Source organism: Panicum virgatum, chromosome 8N, assembly GCF_016808335.1.
Source record: "Panicum virgatum strain AP13 chromosome 8N, P.virgatum_v5, whole genome shotgun sequence".
Classification (NCBI taxonomy): Eukaryota; Viridiplantae; Streptophyta; class Magnoliopsida; order Poales; family Poaceae; genus Panicum; species Panicum virgatum.
The window spans coordinates 41,330,874-41,350,667 of NC_053152.1; the positions used below are offsets into that span (position 1 = coordinate 41,330,874).

Consider the following 19,794-nt stretch of genomic DNA (forward strand, 5'->3'; position numbering starts at 1 on the left):
TTTCTCGAGCCTATCTGACGAGTGAAAGCCGAGGTAGGAGTAACATTTGTCAAGGAGCTTGGAGATGATTGGAGAGACAAGCCAACCTGCAAACGAGATGCCCCAGCCTACCGCAGCAATACTGACCGGATCCATCGGAAGCCCTCGGATGTGGTAGCAGACTTGAACAAGCTAAGGATAGATGGCTTCATCAAGTCGTTCTGGGCAGTTTTATGCAATAGCAGGTGCGGATTGGCAAGATAAGGTGTCGAGGCACATTCGAGGAAGCTTCCTTTCAATTTTTCAATCGCAAATAATTGAAGTGACAAAGTCAGCGGTCTTCATCGGAGTGGCACAATTGGAGAAATTTGACCCTGTGTTAGATCAGAGCAGCCGACCCCATGGTCTTGTTGGCTATGGCGACACATGACCAAGTACAGTCTCTTATCTAAGCAGGCTGAGTCCTTGCGATGCGCTGGCATCAATCGTCACTTAAGTGACACAGACCCACACACAAAAAAAAGATTTATGTAAAACATTGAGAACTAAGGAAATCCAAGCACTACCATTTGACAAAGAAGCGCCCTCCAATAATTCATGTGATGGCCAAGCACTACCATTTGACAAAGAAAATCGCGCCCTCCAATAATTCATGTGGTGGTTGTTCGTACTTGGCACTACTACCATCCTTTGGATCCATTCAGAGCTCTCTGATAGTCTGATGTCATGGGAACAGGAACATGTCATCACCATTACTAGGTGCCATGACACAAGGGGAAGCTTCCTTGCAACTACTTGCAAACTAATAATAATCTAAGTCAACGGTCATTCTCCCAATAAACAAATTGAGAGCAGTTATTAGATCGAGATGGAATCGTTAAAAAAAAGCAACTAGACCCTAAATAGAAATAGAGTAAAATGCACTGTGGGTATATGAACTTGCAGTGCTATGTCAAATAGGTCCATAAACTTAGAAACCGGACATCTAGCCCCTCGAACTTGCGAACCCGTTCACCCCAGGTCCAGTCCGGTTTTGCATGGCACTGTGCGCCCGCTATTTGATACAGTAAACCCGGATTTGCTACAGTTAACGCGGTTTTGTTTTTTCTTTTCTAATTTATTTCGGCTGAATCTTTGAAAAATCATAACTCTTCGATACAACATCGGATGAAGATAATTTTTATATGAAAATTGTAGCCCTCGACGAGATCTACAACTTACTAGTTTTGAGTTTTTTCATTTGATGAAGTTAAGTTGCCCAAAAAAATTATACAAAAGTACAGCACCATAATAATCACGTACTTCTGCTTGTCGCACTAGAAAATTAATATATTTCTCTGTTTGTTGTCAAATGAAGACACTTGTATACTAAAATTTTAGTACTCTAAAAGATCTAGATTCTTAGAGTTTTAAGTTTTTATATTTGAAGTTGTTAAAATGTCGATAAAACAGTATAAAGCAGCATATTAAGTACGCAAAAGACGTTGAGGCTTTATACTATTTTATCAACATCTTAACAACTTTAAATGTAAAAACTCAAAACTACAAGAATCTAGATCATTAAAAGTGTTAAAATTTTGGTATACAAAGTGTCTTCATTTGACAACAAACAGAAAAATATATTAATTTTCTAGTGCGACAAGCAGAAGTACGTGATTATTATGGTGCTGTACTTTTGTATAATTTTTTTGGGCAACTTAACTTCATCAAATGAAAAAACTCAAAACTAGAAAGTTGTAGATCTCGTCGAGGGCTACAATTTTCATATAAAAATCATCTTCATCTGATGTTGTATCGAAGAGTTATGATTTTTCAAAGATTCAGCCGAAATAAATTAGAAAAGAAAAAACAAAACCGCGGTAACTGTAGCAAATCCGGGTTTACTGTAGCAAATAGCGGGCGCACAGTGCCATGCAAGCCATGCAAAACCGGACTGGACCTGGGGTGAACGGGTTCGCAAGTTCGAGGGGCTAGATGTCCGGTTTCTAAGTTTATGGACCTATTTGACACAGCACTACAAATTCATGTACCTACAGTGCATTTTACTCAGAAATACTATAGTGTGCCAACTGCCCGAAAGCAATATGATCCAATGCCACTTGACAAGAAACTTCGTGTCTTTGCGACCTACTCCTTTTGTCCCAAAATAAGTGTTCCTTTAGCATTTAAATTTTATCCCCATAAAGAAGAGTATTCTTTAGGTTGTATTGAGATCCAATCTAATTAAAACAATGTCAAATACCAAGAAAAAAAATGTATAGAGAAGCTCGTGAGCCAATCAAATATTTAGGGTGTGTTTGGTTGAGCTGTGTCTTTTGAAAAAGTAGCTGTGGGCTGTATAAAAGCTGCTGTGAGCTGTGGGCTGTGAGAAAACCAAAAACTGTTTGGTTGGAGTTGGAAAGCGTGACTTTTAGAAATACTGTTAATTGGACCCAAGTGTCAGCCACAGCTATCCCTACTCAACTCTCTCACTCTCTCATTGACGGTGGACCCCACATGTCAGCTCCTTCTTCCTCTCAGTGACCAAAGCACCAAGGAGCAGCGGCGACCGGGGCCTCGCCGACCTGGGAGCTGCGGCTAGAACTCCCAGCAGAGGTCGCTGGCCACGGCGGGGCTCACGCGCCGGTGGACCTCACGCCGATGGGGCCAGCGACGAAGCTCGCGTGCCGGCGGACCTCGCGCCGACGGGGCCCGCGATGGAGCTCGCGCGCTGGCGGACCTCGCGCCGTCTAGGCCCGCGGCGTAGCTCGCACGGCTAGGCTCGTGCGCCATCCTATCTCGCGCCGACGGGGTTACGGGCACGCGGCGGAGCTTGCCCACGCCGGAGGCTCGCGCGACGAGGTCTACGGCGGCGGATCGAGGAGCTCGCGGCACGGGGCCGGAGCCGGCGGCGGCGGATGAGCTCGCGAGTAGAGGCTGAGGAGAGGAGCTCGCGGTGGCGGATTGAGGAGTCAGCGGCGGCGGGGGCTCACGCCGGCGGCCTTGGTCCGTCCACGGCGGGGACTCGTGGGCAGCGGAGCTCACTCGGTGGAGGGGAATAGAATACAAAACGAACAGTTATGTTTCATAATCAGTGGAAGGTGGGTAATTTCGAGCAAAAGTTACCCCTCACGGTCTAGAAAAACAGGGGGTGGGGTGCTGTGAAGATTGAACTATAAAAAAAGCTGCTTTTGGCTGTGACTTTTTCGGGCAGCCAACCTCTTTGGTTGGCTTTTGGCTTTTTTGAAAAGTAAAAGTAGATTGGAAGCCCAACCAAACACACCCTTAGTATATGCTACTTTTCAAGTACCAATTTACTACTTGAAACGGAAATTTCTTTGTGTGCTAGAAACCGTCAAGGATATAGGGTAAAACCGACAGCAAAATTAATTCTAATGGCAAACCAACAGGAAAATTTCCTTTTGGACTCAGCTTTCTCGTTTGCACACAGCCTCTTCTGATTCCTTTCTTCGACGTCATAGTTGCGCATCTGATCAAACAGAAATTATCCCCCGGGGATATACTTTGTCGTCTACATCAAATCATCGATCAAGCACTTGGTTAGAGATCGAAGTGCGTCCCGAAGCAGGATCAACTCCTAGCATGCCAGGCAGGCGGACGCCGGACGCTGGGCTGCTGGAACGCGTTTGACAGTGGGAGTCTGGGATGCCAGACGCCGTAGCACGCTTCTTTTTTGCGTTTGGCTGCCTGGCGTGCAGGCTGCCCGCGTTTTTCGTTCCTTTCGCCTGGCGCGCTGGCAGCCCGTGTTATTTTTTCCTTTTGCCTGGCGCTTGCTGCCCGCGTTTTTCGCTGCAGGGCCGCTTGCTTCTCTCTATTTAACCGTGGTGAACGCGCACCGCTTGCCAGGGGCAATGCCGTCCATTTTGGCCTCTCTGCCACAACGACATCTTTTCGTCAACTCACAGACACACGCAGAACGACTTCTAAATATGATACGGAGGGAGTATGTAAAACATTGAGAATTAAGGAAATCGAAGCACTATCACTTCACAAAGAAAATCGCGCCCTCCAATAATTCATGTGATGGTTGTTCATACTTGGCACTACTACCGTCCTTTGGATCCATTCTGAGCTCTCTGATGTCATGGGAACAGAAACATGTCATCACCATTACTAGGTGCCATGACACAAGGGGAAGCTTCCTTGCTAGTACTTGCAAACTAATAATAATCTAAGTCAACGGTCATTCTCCCAATACTCAAATTGAGTGCAGTTATTAGGCCAAGATGGAATCATTAAAAGAAAGCAACTAGACCCTAAATAGAAATACTATAGTGTGCCAACTGCCCGAGAGCAACATGATCCAATGCCACTTGACAAGAAACTTCGTGTCTTTGCGACATACTCCTTTTGTCCCAAAATAGGTGTTCATTTAGCATAAATTTTATCCCCATAAAGAATAGTATTCTTTTAGCTTGTTTTGAGATCCAATCTAATTAAAAAGATATCAAATACCAAGAAAAAATGTATAGAGAAGCTCATGAGCCAATCAAATATTTAGTAGATGCTACTTTTCTAGTACCAATTCACTACTTGAAACGGAAATTTCCTTGTGTTCTAGAAACCATCAGGGATATAGGGTAAAACTGACAGTAAAATTAATTCTTACGGCAAACCAACAGGAAAATACTGACATGAATAATGACAGAAAATAAAATTGCATATTGGTTCTTCGTCAGAAATAATTTTCCTGACAGGATTTTTCTAAAGGTTGCCTCACAAGGAAATTAGCATCTGTCAGGTTAAAGAATCCATGCAGAATCATTTCCCCGTATGCCCTTCCTGACAGAGAAATACTATTTCCCTGTCGGTTGCCTGTCAATGTTATAAGTTTATCCCTGACGGACAAGATAATGGAAAATCGACCGACAGAAAAATTGTGTTATTTCTAGTCGGTCACAACCGACAAGGTTTCATATCCAATTTTCACTAGCATTTCAAGCAATAATATAGAACTTGATATAATTTGAGCATTCTATTATCGTGACATTATTGTTTAAGTACTATATTATTTTAGGCATCGAAATGGAGGTATGATATTTGTTGTATTTATTGTGGTTAAAGGAAGGGTACAATAATTTATTAGGGAGGGCGGTGGCGCGGAGCACAATTAGTCGAATACTTAATGTAGTTGTGAAATCATGAGGTAATTAATAGACTTGATGTTTTTTAAAGAAAATTGTTGATATATTAAAATATATCACGTTATTGTGGAGGGTCGCATGAGAAGCCATAGAAAAACGATAGTACAATATTATATTTTTAACAAAATAAGATGCTATGTTGAACAAATTATGAAAATAACTGTGGTGAAAGAAGGGTTAAAGATAATTTATTAAGGTGGGTGGAGCACAATTAGTCGGATACTTAATATATTTACAAAATCATATTTCAATTAATAGCATATTATTTTTATAAGGGAGCGATGGTTATATTAAAATGTGACGTGTTATTATGGAGGTAGCATGAGAAGCCATAGAAAAATATTGGTATGATATTCTATTTTTAGCAATTTAAAATGTTATGCTGAATGAATTATGAAAATACTTTGAATTTTAAAAAACTTTGCTATATTAAAGTTGTAGATTTTGATATTCTAGGCAATTTTTGTATTGACCATTTTTTTATTTGAAGATGTTTTGGTGTCCAAATTGTAGGTACAACGAGTAGCATGCAAATGTTTGTTCAAATGAATTGCAAAAGCATTTTAAAATTTAAAATTTGCTATATAATGAAGTTTAGTTTGTGAATTCTTGATCAAATTCTATGTTGGGCAACTTTTGAGTCTAATGCGTTTTAATGTTCAAATTGTTCGTATAATATTGCTCGTGTGGAAGTAATCGATGAAATAGGTTATGATTTGATTTAATTAAAATTCGATGGTTTTTTTAAAGAAATCTTGAGAGAGGATCATGATGGCGGATTGATTTTCTGAAAAATTAAGGTTTAATTTGCAAATTTTCTTGAACCTGGACCGTTGGACTGCGGGTTGATTTTAAGAAAAGTTGAGAGACTTTGCACAAAATTTCCTAAGAAAAGAGACTGGACTGCGGGTTGATTTTCCTAAAGTTTGAGGGGTTTCTTGCAAAATGATAATATCATGTAAATACAAAAAATAATAGTATCATGTAAATAAGCAATTGCATTTCAGAAATTCCTAAAACGGGTCAGTTGGATCCATGCCACTCCAATTTCTTCAAATTGGATCTCATGTTGAAAATCATGCCATTGAGTGGCATGATTTTCAACGTGACACCCAATTTCACGGAGTTGTGGTGGCATGAATCGAATTTTCCCTAAAACTTAACCGAACTCTTTTAGTTGCCTACCAACACCAAACATGAAGCACTCGAAATCTCAAACTGTCAATGGCACTAGTATGTGTGTCCCTAGACAAATGCAGGGAGTGTATTGTTTGGACACAAGGGAGGAAACTAGTTTTGACAGCTTACCATGAGAGTTCAACAAAGATGCAAAGTTACAAACTACAGTAACCATCAACATGAGGCCACTTCCTCACTGCTGCACTTCGTGTTGTCATTCTGACATAAAAACATATCAGTTGTCTAGTTCAATTTGCTGTAAAAAAACAGTTGGACCCTCTTTACAAAGTAAACATGGATTCATATGTACAAGTATCAAGTCACACACTATCATACTTACATTAATTGTTAGTGCTGCAAGACGACTCTTTAGGTCTGCTGGAACTTACTTTCCTAAATCATTGTAAAGATTCTGCAGGAAATAAAATATCATGGTTAAGAATACTAATACGAACTTCCTATCCTGAGTGAATGGAGGTCAAAATTGAAATTAGATTTGTACCAATATCAAATGGTTAGTTCTCCCAACTGATCAACACACTCATTGAAACGAACTGGGTTCCGGAAAGGAGAACCCGACTCCCTGTATCTTCATGATAGTCCCTGGATCAGTAGCTATCACATACAGAACTCATTTCAATTACATATCACAGTCATACTTCTCGACGATGTCATTACAAGAGTTTAACTATTACATAATCCAAAGGATTGCGATACGGAATTCCCGATACAAGCCCCTTGGGCTAAAGGAAAACAAACAAAATGTGGAAACGGTAGCTAAGCTTCTGGGCCATCCTTCACGAACACTTCTCCTCCACAGGCAACCTTGAGCGTTGCACGAACCGTCCTTAATCTCGTTCTTCTTCGTCAGGCTTGATCTTCAAGTCGAATGCCAATTGAAATGTCGATTCCTTAGCTTCATTCGTCATCGTCAGACTTGATCTCCACGTTGGATTATGCATCTATCAATCTATCCCCAAGGACGGGATAGGCTCACGTCACCATCCGAATGCAAGTTTAAGTGGATGCAAAGGTGAGAAAAGTAGCCAAGGGTTGAGCTGGAGTTTTTCCTAAGCAAGCAACAGTAGTAACACAAGTATATCATCTGAACTTCCAGACTCGGGCCGTTCCAGCATCCCAGACTCCTGGTTTACTCACACCTTCAGACTAAGCATAACCCACCAAGGCGGTCCGAGAACTCCCACTCCCACTCCTCGCACCTCAACTGCTATCCATGCAGGCAAATGGACTAGAGGGAGGTAGAAATATCAAGTTACACTACTCTAGTTAGTGAAGGCAGATCAAGAGTTGTACATGACCGAGTACGCGGCTATACGTATAGTTTTATACTCTGTAGAGGTTGTACACCTAGACCCACTCGCCCCGAGGCCAGCCGATCCGTCGACCGACTGACTTTGAGACACCGATCTACTGTAACATAACTAACGGCTACAGCCACCATCCTGCTTTCTCGGGTCTGGGTACGATCTCCCGTGAGAGACCGTCCCGGGACTGTGAAGCCTCTCCCTATAGTATCGGGGCTCGTGAGGACCAATAACCCTTCACACTAATACTAGCCCTCCCCCTGCACTAATCTCTATTCTACTGCAGGCTTGGTGCCGTGCGTAGCTAGCTCAGACTGGATCCTTCCCCATAAAGGATAAGTGGTGTGAACGCTGATATAGTTCCGTCTACAGGTCTAACTAACTCTATCCTTAATTGCCGAAATGAGCATCTTCATCACAAGTGCGTCTCCGCCGCAACGGTCCATGAATGGCACCCATTGCAGGTATCACCCCTCATACGCTTCCTCTATACTACCACGGATCCCGAAGTATCGTTTCCCCACAGGGAACACTGGTACCTGCCACAGGTACTTGCAGGGTGTGCCAATCACACGCCCCCAGCCCTCGATCAATTGATCGAGTTAATTCGCTCGTTCCGCTCGATAATCCTTATCCACCAACTACTCATATGTGGATCTCCACTCACGCCTAGACTATCATCACAAAAACCCGCATATACACATACACAGCAAAGCATGATCTCTCGACCATTCATAAATGGTGGAGTAGGTGATCAAGGGATAGGTAAGAGCATCTCCAAGAGTGCCCAATTTTCTAGTTCCAATATATCTTTATTGGGACCTTGCTAAAAAAAATTTAGGCATGGAAAATACCCACCTCTCCTATAGTGCCTTAAAATTTGCCAAACCAGCAAAAAATAGTAACATACCAACATTTTTATTTCTCGCGGAAAAAAAGGCACGACACTTCCTTGCCCCTCAATCTGCCATCCACGTGGCCCTTTTTTTCTCACGAAGGGATTGGGAGTGCAAAGAGGAGAGCAAATTTGGCTCACAATAGCTCTCTTATTGGGCACGCGAAAAAAATTGGGAACAGATATTGGGCACTGTTGGACCTTTGTTTTTCAAATTTTTGCCCAAAACTGATTATCGGAGAGATTTATTGGGCACTCTTGGAGATGCTCTAATCAAGTAGGCTATGGAGGTTCGATATAACAGTAAGTAAAGTAAGAGCATAACTAGCATGCAATGCCTAATAGGTTTCCAAAATTAGAGATGGGCGTGAACCTAACACTCCTCGTAATCTTCATGAGCTTCCGGGGACTTTTGATCGTCTGGGACATCCTTCTGGATCTCTTGGGTGTTGGGAAAGTCCTCCTGGGTCTTCTGGTCGTTCGGGACATCGGTCAACTCCTCGTAGGGACCTATTTGTAATTTCATGTAAACACAAGGGGCAAAGTGCAAAAATGCACAAATATACTAAAATAAGATCCAAATAGCGACAAATCCTACTCTAACAGGTAGACCATGATTTTAGAAGAAATATGGAACTAGTTTCATAATTTTCAAGGGTCCGGTTAATTTATTGTAAATTTCCTAAGGCTAATTCCTTTTCTGAAATTGATAAACGGTTATTGCAGATAGAAAATCACAGCAGTGACTTGTGACAGCCTTTGGACGTGCCACTTGTCATGGTGATGTCAGCGCGACATCATCGCGACATGTAGTGGGCCCTACTATAACAACAACGTTAACTTGGTCAACGGTCGAGGGTCTACGATCAAAGAGGTCAATGTGGGATCCGCGGTTAGTGGGCCCTACTAGCCAGTCACACTTAGTGGCTGCTAGGAGAAACCCGTGCGTCAGGTCGGGTCTACGGTTCTATGGGCCACATGTCAGTCGCATGGCGAGATTGACAGATGGGACCCACGAGTCAGGACGGTCAGGCAACATAGGAAACAGTTGGCTATGCTCTAGGGTTAGTTGGGCCGAAAGCAGTGATTCGGTCAAACTCGGCTCCATGAGTTAGCAGGCCAGTGTGTAACGAACATGGCACTCAAAGAAACGCTGAATTGGACGAGTTCTACCAAAACCAATAGCACCGGAAGAACCGATGCCCCTAGCATCGGTGCATCCGATAGTTGTCGGAAGATCCGACGCCCTATTGAGTGGCACAAGTCTGTGCGCCTCTGGACATCAAGTGAAGCACCGGATGAACCGATGGTGTCAAGAGAGGCATCGGTGCATTGGACATACTGTGTTCCAGAGACGATGTAAGTCGCGCAAGAGCCAAGTCTTCAGCACCGATTGAACCGGTGAAGCATCGGTGCATACCATCGGTGCAATGATGTCAGCAGAAGAGAAGAGGGCCAACGGCTAGTTGAGTGCTGTGAGTGACCGGTTTAACCGACGAGCAAGCATCGGTTCAACCGGTGGTCACTGTGTCAGCAGTCAGAAGTTCAACGGCTACTTCGGGTCTTAGAGTGACCGGATGAACTGACGCTACCCCTGCCAGAGGCATCGGTTCATCCGATGGTACGCAGATTTCTTCTGACCGTTGGAGCAATGGCTCCACGACTTGGAGGCCTATAAATATGGCATCCCCCGGCCATTTGAAGATTGCTGGAGTTCAAGGAAGTCACATACACACTAAAGAACAACTCCAAACCATCCAAGAGCTTAGTGTTCATATCTTTAGCCCTTAGTACACTTTGAGAGTGTTGTGTAAAGGATTAGCTCTTAGTGAGTGAAATTGCAAGGTCTTGAGCCCTTGTGCTGTGGTTCTCTAGTGAACCAAAAGAAGAGCTTGGTGCACCGGCCCCTTGGAGCTGTGAAGCTCGCCGGCAACGTCATCGACCCTCCGACTTAGTGTGGAGCGGCGACGACACTTTGTGCGGGGGACGTGGAGACCCCCATCCTTTGTGGAGAAGCTCCTTAATGGAACCCGGGGCAAAGGTGACCGTGATTGTGTTCACGGAAGAGACTTGGTGGCCAAGTAGCAATACTCTTAGTGAGTGCTACAACGTGGATGTAGGTGTGCCTTTGTGGCTAACCGAACCACGGGATAAATACCCGCGTCAAGAGTTTGCTATCTCCTATCCCGCTCATTAAGTTTCCGCATTTCATACTAGCAATTTGTGTGCCTTTACTTTAATAGGATAGTTTCTTGATAGAAAAGGCTATAGATTGCTAAACTCTTTTGGGATAGGGGTTTCACACTAGAACAACCTAGTTGCACATCTAGATAGCATGTTTTAGTTTAAGTTTTGTGCAAACTAGTTGGAGCCATATGTCTAACTTTTTATTAGTGCCTAATTCACCCCCTCCCCCTCTTAGGCTTGAGCACCCGATTCTTTCACAGTGCAAGGCTCGGGTTAGACTTGCAAACAGGCCACTCGGTGATGATTCCGGCTCAAACGGGTCATCTTCTCGTAGAGGCTCGGCCCAGCCATCTCCTCTTCTCCTTTCTCTCTATTTCTCCGGATCTCGCTTCTTCTTTCTCTGTGTTGCACTCCCTCCTCTCTTTGCACTCTGGCTCTAGGGCGTCAGCGCTTCTGCTGTCTCTGGCGAGCGGTTCCACCGGATAGCTCCTGGTGCTCCTGCAGTCACACAGATGGTATTTTTGGACAAGATGAAAGACATTTATTGCGAGAGAATTTACATTGTTCACGGTTCAGGTGGTGAGATGCTGCAAATATGGAGGTCTGATGTAGTACCTCGTGGAGAAGACGAAGATGAAACTGATTCAGATGTAGAACTGGAATTAGATCGTGACAAAGTTGTGTCCCATACCACCGCGATCACCGTTTATGAAGTGGAGCCTGCATCAAAAAAGATTGAGAAAATAAGTGGCTTGGGTCATAACGTGCTGTTTCTTGGGCATAATCAATCACTTTGCCTCCATGCTGAAAAATATCCACAGCTGAAGGCAAATCATGTCTACTTCACTGATGATGACTATAGCTACACTAAAGGTTTCAAGAATAACCGCCGAGACATTGGTGTATTTGACTTGGAAGATAACAGCAGCGAGGAAATCACAACCCCTCAGCTTTGGTCCAACTGGCCAACCCCTGTGTGGTTGATTCCAAATCCTCGAAAAAGTTTTGCAACACACAGTTAGACACACTAGCGTTTTCCTCTGTAATCAATTTCATGCTTGTTTCTCTATGTAACTCAATAGCATGCTGCGTGTTGTTCCATATATATGTTCATGCATGGAAGTGATTCTGATAGGTATATACAATAATGTTCATTTGGACCAAAACCTACTAGATAGCTGATGAAACTCGACGCCAGGCAGAATATCTACAGGTTTCAAATTAAAGTCAGGCGAACGGAAGGCTAAACACAACACGAGAACACGGATTTTGGTGCAGCGAGTGCTGCGTTTTCTCACTCTGTATTCTGAATATAACAGTGCGTTACAGAACGTGGCCTCGAGGCCGGACTCTGCGGTGCGCCGTGATCGTTCTGCACCTTGTGCCATCCCACAAGTCCGGATCACGCCGCGCAAGACAGACTCTGCTCCCGCGCGAACAATGCGCGCGTCGAGCAACAACAGCACAGGACCGAGTAAAACAGACTCTAGCCATGTGCAGACTCAACTGAATGAGAAAAACAAGAAGCTAGTAACAGACTCGACCTCGTCCAGTACGCCTGGACGTCGACACCGCGGCAGGAGAAGGCAGATCGGAGGCCGCGGCGCGGCGGCCTAGCCGCGTGCGTCCGCCTAGTCCCGCCGATGCGGCCCTATCTGCTGACTGCTGGCCACACGAGCGCAGTCATGTGCTGTTGGATCCTGAGCTTGTAGACGCGGCCATCTGGAGTAGGGCTTCACTATCCTTCATGAGATTTTTGTTGTCAACGGAAAATGTCTCGAGGGACCTAGGCAAATTTGGTAGTGGGTGGATATTTTTGTAGCCACTAATCATCAATGTCTCAAGCAAAGTTAGATGCTCCATGTTCTCAGGCCAGATTGGAATGTTACGCAGAGGTTCGCCAACCCCAGGGGTTTTAATGCAATAAAGACCCCTGATGGACAGAGGTAATCTTGGTAATGACATAATATTTTTGCAGTTCGTGATAGACAATATATCGAGCGATGTTAGCATCTCCATTTTCTCAGGTAAAGATGTCCAGCTGCCGTCATGAAGTGAAAGGTACTCCAAATTAACCAAGGATTCCCAATTCCCGGGGCAAGCGTCTGTACCCTTCCAACCGAAAATTTGGAGTTTCTTCAGGGACATAGGTAACCTTGGTAGTGACAGAATATTTTTGCAGTTCCTGATCTCCAATACCTTAAGCAATGTTAGCCGCTCCATGTTCTCAGGTAAAGAGGTCCAGTTGCAGTCATTAAGTGTAAGCTCGGTCAACTTAACCAATGATACCCAAATCTCGGGGCAAGGGTCTGTTCCCTTCCAATAGTGAATTGTGATTTCCTTCAAGGACACAGGTAGCCTTGGTAGTAACAACATATTTTCACAATTGTATATGAACAATACATTTAGCGATGCTAGGCACTCCATGTTCCCTGGCAATGAGCTCCAACTGCAGTCCTCAATAATAAGAGTATGAAGATTCAACGTACAAATCTTACTGGGAGGACAAGATGCACTGCATCTCAAGAACTTGAGATATTGGAGGTTCTTTAATTTGCCTTCATCTTCCGACAGCCAACTTGGATACGACGATCCACCGTATCCTTTGATTTTCAGCATTGATGTTAGGTATGGTGGGCAGAGTTCCTCCAGGACTTTCTCCTGTGGATCTGGAATCTGGTTGGTGGATGTTGAAGGCCCAGCTCCCAAACAGCTGATCCGGTGTTTCTTTGACTTTTGGACATCCTTGTTCTCCTCGGAGCTCTGGTTATCAGTTTGCCATTGCAGTATCAGTTCTCTGAGATGTAACTTTTTAGCTAGCTTGGCCTGTCGAGCTTCCTCCTTGCTTCTAACATTTTCAAGTCCCTTGATTTTCAGGGTTCCACAAAGTTTGTCCAGCTGCTCCAACTGTTGTATCTCATAACCACTAGCTTTCCTCACTGTGAAGGCACCACCCAGAGTTCGGAGCAAAGTCAACCTCCCAATATTAGGTATGTTGACAAGGTTGCACATTTCTTCATCATGGAAGGTCATGCAACGCAAATTGACAAGGTTGCACATTTCCTCACTGGAGGATGGATGAAGAACACAAGTACGTGAGCAATAAAACATCTGCAAATGGTAAAGCTTGGTAAAATCCCCTGACAGAGTCAGATCATAATCATAATCATCATCGTCATCATCACAGGGATAAAGACTAAGATAGCGCAGATGCTTCAGATGATCACCAAAGTTTGGGATCACTTTGCTGTCTTTATATTTTTTATAATACACATGAACCACCCGCAGCTTCCTTAAACTCTTGAACAGAAGTCCCAAATCATTTTCAGTCATCATTGTCTCTGTATTCTGGTGCAGCAAGTGCTGCGTTTTCTGACTCTGTATTCTGAATATAGTAACAGTGCGTTACAGAACGTGGCCTCGAGGCCGGACTCTGAGGCAGACTCTGAGACTCTGGCGATGATACGAGCTGGACTCAAACTGAATGAGAAAAACAAGAAGCTAACAGACTCGACTAAGACCCAGTACGCCTGGACCTCGACTAAGACCCAGCCAAGCCGAGAGAGCGGCCCTATATGCTGACTGCTGGCCACGAGCAGTCATCCCGCATGAGATCTTCTCCGTTAAGTAAAATTCCTTTAGGGACCTGGGCAAATTTGGTAGTGAGTGGATATTTTTGCAGTTCGTCATGATAACCTGCTAAAGCGAAGTTAGATCCTCCATGTTCTCAGGCCAGCTTGGAATGTTACGCAGAGGTTCGCCAACCCCGGGGGTTTCATCCCAACCCTCAAGGTAAAGAAACCTGATGGACAGAGGTAATCTAGGCAGTGACAGAATATTTGTGCAGTTCGTGATATTCAATACCTTGAGCGATGTTAGCTGCTCCATGTTTTCAGGTAAAGAGGTCCAGCTGCAGTGACAAAGTCTAAGCTTGCACAAATTAACCAAGGATTCCCAACTCCCGGGGTTAACGTCTGTTCCCTTCCAACGGTTAATTGTGAGTTCCTTCAGGGACATAGGTAACCTTGGTAGTAACAGCATGTTTTGACAACGGTTAATCTCCATTTCCTCTAATGATGCTAGGCACTCCATGCTCTCAGGTAAAGAGGTCCAGCTAACGTAATAAAGTCTAAGCTTGCACAAATTAACCAAGGATTCCCAAATCCAGGGGCAAGGGTCTGTTCCCTTCCAATTACAAATTTTGAGTACCTTCAGGGACATAGGTAACCTTGGTAGTAACAGAATGTTTTCACACTTGGATATGGACAATTCCTCTAGCGATGCTAGGCACTCCATGTTCTCTGGCAATGAGCTCCAACTGCAGTCCAGAATTGTAAGACTAGGAAGATTCAACGTACAAATCTTACTGGGAGGACCAGATGCACTGCATCTCGAGAACTGGAGATGTTGCAGGTTCTTTAATTTGCCCTGATCTTCCGACAACCAACTTGGATACGACGATCCACCGTATCCTGTGATTTCTAGCTCAGATGTTAGGGATGGTGGGCAGAGTTCCTCCAGGACTTCCTCCTGTGGATCTGGAATCTGGTTGGTGGATCTTGAGGGTCCATCTCCCAAACAACTGATCGTACGGTGTTTCTTTGACTTTCGGACATCCTTGTTTTCCTCGGAGCTCTGGTTATCAGTTTGCCATTGCAGTTTCAGTTTTCTGAGATGTACCTTTTTAGCTAGCTTGGCCTGTCGAGCTTCCTCCCTGCTTCTAACATTTTCAAGTCCCTTGATTTCCAGGGTGCCACGAAGGTTGTCCAGGCGCTCCAGCTGTTGTATCTCATAGCCACTTGCTTTCCTCACTGTGAAGGCACCCAGAGTTCGGAGCAAAGTCAACCTCCCAATATTAGGTATCTCGAACTTATCGAGTTCAGACATGTACCGCAAATTGACAAGGCTGCACATTTCCTCATGGGAGGACGGATGAAGAACCCAAGGAGCTGAGCAATAAAACTTCTGCAAATGGTAAAGCTTGGTAAATTCGTATGGCCGCAGAGTCCATTCATAAAAATCATCATCATCGGGCCAAAGACTAAGATAGCGCAGATGTTTCAGATCACCAATTTTTGGGATCTCTTTTCTGTCTTTATAATCTTTATAATACACATGAATCACCCGTAGCTTCCTTAAACTCTTGAATAGAAGTTCCAAATCTTTTTTAGACATTGTCTCTGTGGTAGCAGACATAAATATAGTTCGCAAGTTCTTCAGCTTCAAAATCTGCTCTTGGAACACAATTTCATTGTAGGACTCAATAAAGAGATGTCGAACTTGATCAGGTTCAGGAATTTCACTCACAATTCCTTCCTCTATTCTATAATAGTCACTTCCAACATGTCTACTCACATTAATATCTGGCCTCCAATCTTCCAAAAAGTCATGGAACAGATCATGAATTGTGAAGTATCTCATGTCATTGCTGTGTTCTTTTGGTTGAATAAATGAGCGTGACAATAAATCATCAAAGCAGGCATGACCAATATTTTCCATATTTTTTGCTCCACTAGCGGCCTCCAAAAACCCTTCTGCCATCCACAGGTCAACAAGCTCTTCTCGCTCCAACTGATATCTTCTGGGAAACATTATACAATATCTGAAACATTGCCTGACATGCTCCTCAAGTTGTTGGTAGCTCCACCATATAGGTCCCATGGTATCTTTTAACAAGTCACTGTCCAGGGTCATTGTCCAATGATCAATATTGAGATTTCCCCTCAGCTGTTCTGCAACCAGCCTTGCTGCCATAGGTGATCCTCTTAGCTTTTGAGCAATTTCTATCCCCACAATTTCGTGTTCTCTAAATTCTTGGCCACTATTTTTGGCACCATCAAGTGCATAATGCATGAACATTTTGATGAACTGGTCCTCTTCAATTTCAGGAATTGGAAATAGGTTCTGGGCACCAAGCAGTGCTTTTGCAACATCTTCAAAACGAGTGGTCACCAGTATTTTACTTCCACTATCCCCAGCTGTCAAGGGAGCAAGTAGCGTATCTAGCATTGTGACATCCGTTTTCCAAAAATCGTCCAGTACCAACAAGAACTTTTTGCCCTTCAACTCTTTCATTAGTTCATTTTGCAGAACGCCAAGATTCCGGACCTTATTACACCCTTTACCCGATGCTGCTTCAAACATCTCAGAGGTAACAGCTTCCACAGTGAAAATCTGAGAAAGATGAACCACACGATGATGTTGAAATATTTAACTTCCTTTTCCACCTTACAAACAGACTGTGCAAGGGTCGTCTTCCCTGATCCTGGAAGGCCATGGATAGCAACTACTGAATAACATTTAGTCGTACTTGGTCCTGGCTCACCAGCGGCAGGTGTATCACGAAGCATTCCTGTTATTGTTTTGACATCGTTATCTCGGCCAAACACAGCAGGTGGGGGTGTTGGAGCTGTCTTGTATGTAGTAGGTCTATTTGTCATTTTGTAACTGTTGGCTGGCAACTTCTCCCATGAAAGAAGTTCCTCTCCCTCAGTAATTCTCATGTACGCCCCTCTCCCTCATGGTGGCCTTTTTCTTCCCCCATTGGACGGCCGGTTCAAGGCGCTGCGCTGGGCAGAGGTAGTCCCCTCCGACGACGAGGTCACGAGGACGACTCTTGCTCGAGATCTACTTGGCCTCGGAGTCCTCCTCGGCTTGTCCTACGGCGACGGCCTCTCCCTTCCCGTCCCCGGCTAGCTTGGCGGCGACCTGTCAATCCCCATCCCGGACCCTGGCTGGACCTACAGCGACCGCCTCTATCTCCTATCGCAACATCGTCTGCCGGCTATGCCTTCCCCACCTCGCGTCATCCTTGACCCAGTTGCCCAGCCTTCCCCTACCCCCCGGTGTGGAGCCGCGCCGCGCTGCTTCCGTGGTGGTGCGGAATGCGGGAGGTCCGCCGTCGCGCAGCCTCGGCAGCGGCGTCATCCACGGACGCAGCTCGTCCACGGTCTTCCACACCGTAGACGCGACGACCTGCCGGTGCCGCATCACCGTGATGCCGCGTGGGTGCCGGTGCATCTGTGTCTGGGGCCTCGCCTGCGGCCTGCCTCGGCATAGTCGCGCGTCGCCGCTCGTCATGGAGAGATGGCAAGATGTGGTTCCTCGGCTACCGCGTGGATGTGCGGGCGTGCCGAGCAGGTCCTGTACAGATAGTACAACTCTGGCGTTGACGGCATGCTTCTTCTCATCCGGCTCATGGCCGTCAGTGTCGTGTTGCTCTGCTCGAGCAAGGGGAGCAGAGGGGAACAGGTGGTGCTCTCGTCGTTGGCTTGGAGTGGAAAAAGGAGGGGAACAGGTGGCCCAGCTTCTTGCCTGAATAGCAGAAGGGAGCGGGTGCTTGTCTTGCTGGTGCGGCTGGATGATTTGAGAATGGAGGGGGATCCTGGTGCTTGTCTTGCGGTGGAAGAAGCAGGGAGAAGAGAGGAGCATGGAGCAGAGAGGATAGAGGGGGCGCGGCTTTGCTGTTGGAGAAGAAGAGGAGCACGGGGGGTGGCCGCTGGCGTGCGAGACAGGGGTAGAGGAGGACTGGAGGGGGTCTGGCCGGAGGAGAGAAGAAGAGGAAGAGTTGGGGAATGGAGTTGGGTTTGGTCGATGGCTCCACGAAACATAGTGGGGGTAAAATGGGCACTTTCCCATCCTTTTAATCTTAACATTCTGTCCAACAGAGAGTCAACGTGACGGATTGGAACGATAAGAGCACCGGAGTCCAGACAAAGTTGGGTTGATGGCTTGGTAGGAGCTACAATTATTTTAGTGGTGTGTAGGGAATTGAGAACTTTTATAATAGCTCTAAAGGTGCCACATGCCTGAAAGCAACACTATCCAATGCCACTTGACAAGAAACTTTGTGCCTTTGCCATCCACTCCCTCTGTCACTAGTACAGAAACCCCCTTTAGTCCGGGTTTCCTAACCGGGACTACCGATCCGGGACTAAATGCCCCAGCTTTTAGTCCCGGGTCAGCCAACCGAGACTAAAGGGGGCTGCCAGTGTAACATTTCAGATTTTTTTTCGGAATGTTAAAAAGTTCAAAAAAATGTGAATTTCAAAAAAAAATTATGGTGGAGCTGTAATTTATGCACTTAAGTAAGAATTCTACATTTCTAAATTCCTAGTAAATAAAAATTTTGATTTAAATTAAGGAAAGTTACTTTGCTAGTGTGAAAATAGTTGGATTTTAACATGCCCTGTTTATTTGAATTCGAGTTGGATTTAAATTTCTTGGTTGAAATTTTGTGTGGAAATTAAATTGAGGTTTGCCCCTCAATTTAATTTCAAATGCTAACTCTTGAGTGACATTTAATTTGAATTGAACCATTTAAATTAAATCCAAACCCAAACCCTAACAAAGCCCTGCCCTAACCCAGTCCAACCCAGGCCCAGCTAAACCCAAAACCCAGGCTAACCCAGCTAGCTATCTTGGCCTGCAACCCCACAGCCTGACCCGCTGCTTGCACACTCGGCCTGCTCACGCGTACCGGCCCAACCCCGCGCTCGCCGGCCCGTTAGCGCATGCGGACGCCGCCAGCTCACACCGCCGCTCCGCCCCTCTTCGTTTCCGTCGCTTGATGCCTAGTGGACCCTACTAGTACCTTTCCCCTTCCTCTGTTCCTCTTCTCCATTGCGCGAACACCGCTCTCAGCCTCCGCTCCATGCCAAAACTATGAAACGGCTGAGTTCGCGCCCTATGATGTCACCTCGCACACCTGCGCCTCCCGCCTTGACCCGCTGCGCGCGCGCCGCGCCGAAAATCCTAGCGCGCAGCCGCGGGATGGCCGCCACGTGCACCCGCGCGCTCACCGAGCCGTCTCGGGCAATCCTCAGCGTTCGTGCCCCAAACCCTAGTGCCTTGCTATAAACCCCCCTAGCCACTGCCTCCAAACCCTAGAGGGGTTTCCCCTGATCCGCCGCCACCAGCAAGGAAAGGAGGAGGAGGAGGAGGAGCCGGAACGCCATTGCCGGAGGAGCACCGTCACCAAGCCTGCGCCCTGAACACCGATCACGGCGTTGATGTTCGTCCTACACCGCACCGCACCGCCTCGTCTCGCCTCGGCCCCGCCTCACCACGACGTTGATGTTCGTCC

At 45.6% G+C, this 19,794-nt stretch overlaps 1 protein-coding gene across 1 annotated transcript; it reads right to left on the minus strand.

Annotated features, from left to right (window-relative positions):
* Positions 1-8,895: 8,895 nt before the first annotated feature.
* On the minus strand, positions 8,896-17,789 carry LOC120685068 (putative disease resistance protein RGA3). Its single transcript, XM_039966910.1, has 4 exons — positions 17,526-17,789; positions 15,390-16,883; positions 13,268-14,087; positions 8,896-9,032 (listed from the first exon to the last, which is right to left on the minus strand). The coding sequence occupies exons 1-4, from the start codon at positions 17,787-17,789 to the stop codon at positions 8,896-8,898; spliced, it is 2,715 nt and encodes a 904-aa protein (XP_039822844.1).
* Between the last annotated feature and the right edge of the window lie 2,005 nt (positions 17,790-19,794).

What these genes read in the sequence shown, in the direction of transcription:
- LOC120685068 (XM_039966910.1), bottom strand. Translation starts at nt 17,789, where the DNA reads ATGACGAGCGGCGACGCGCGACTATGCCGAGGCAGGCCGCAGGCGAGG. An exon ending in GGGGAAGGCTGGGCAACTGG is followed by an intron (nt 16,884 to 17,525) that starts GTCAAGGATGAC and finishes CATCTTTCTCAG; the next exon opens with ATTTTCACTGTGGAAGCTGT. An exon ending in AGGCCAAGCTAGCTAAAAAG is followed by an intron (nt 14,088 to 15,389) that starts GTACATCTCAGA and finishes TTCAGAATACAG; the next exon opens with AGTCAGAAAACGCAGCACTT.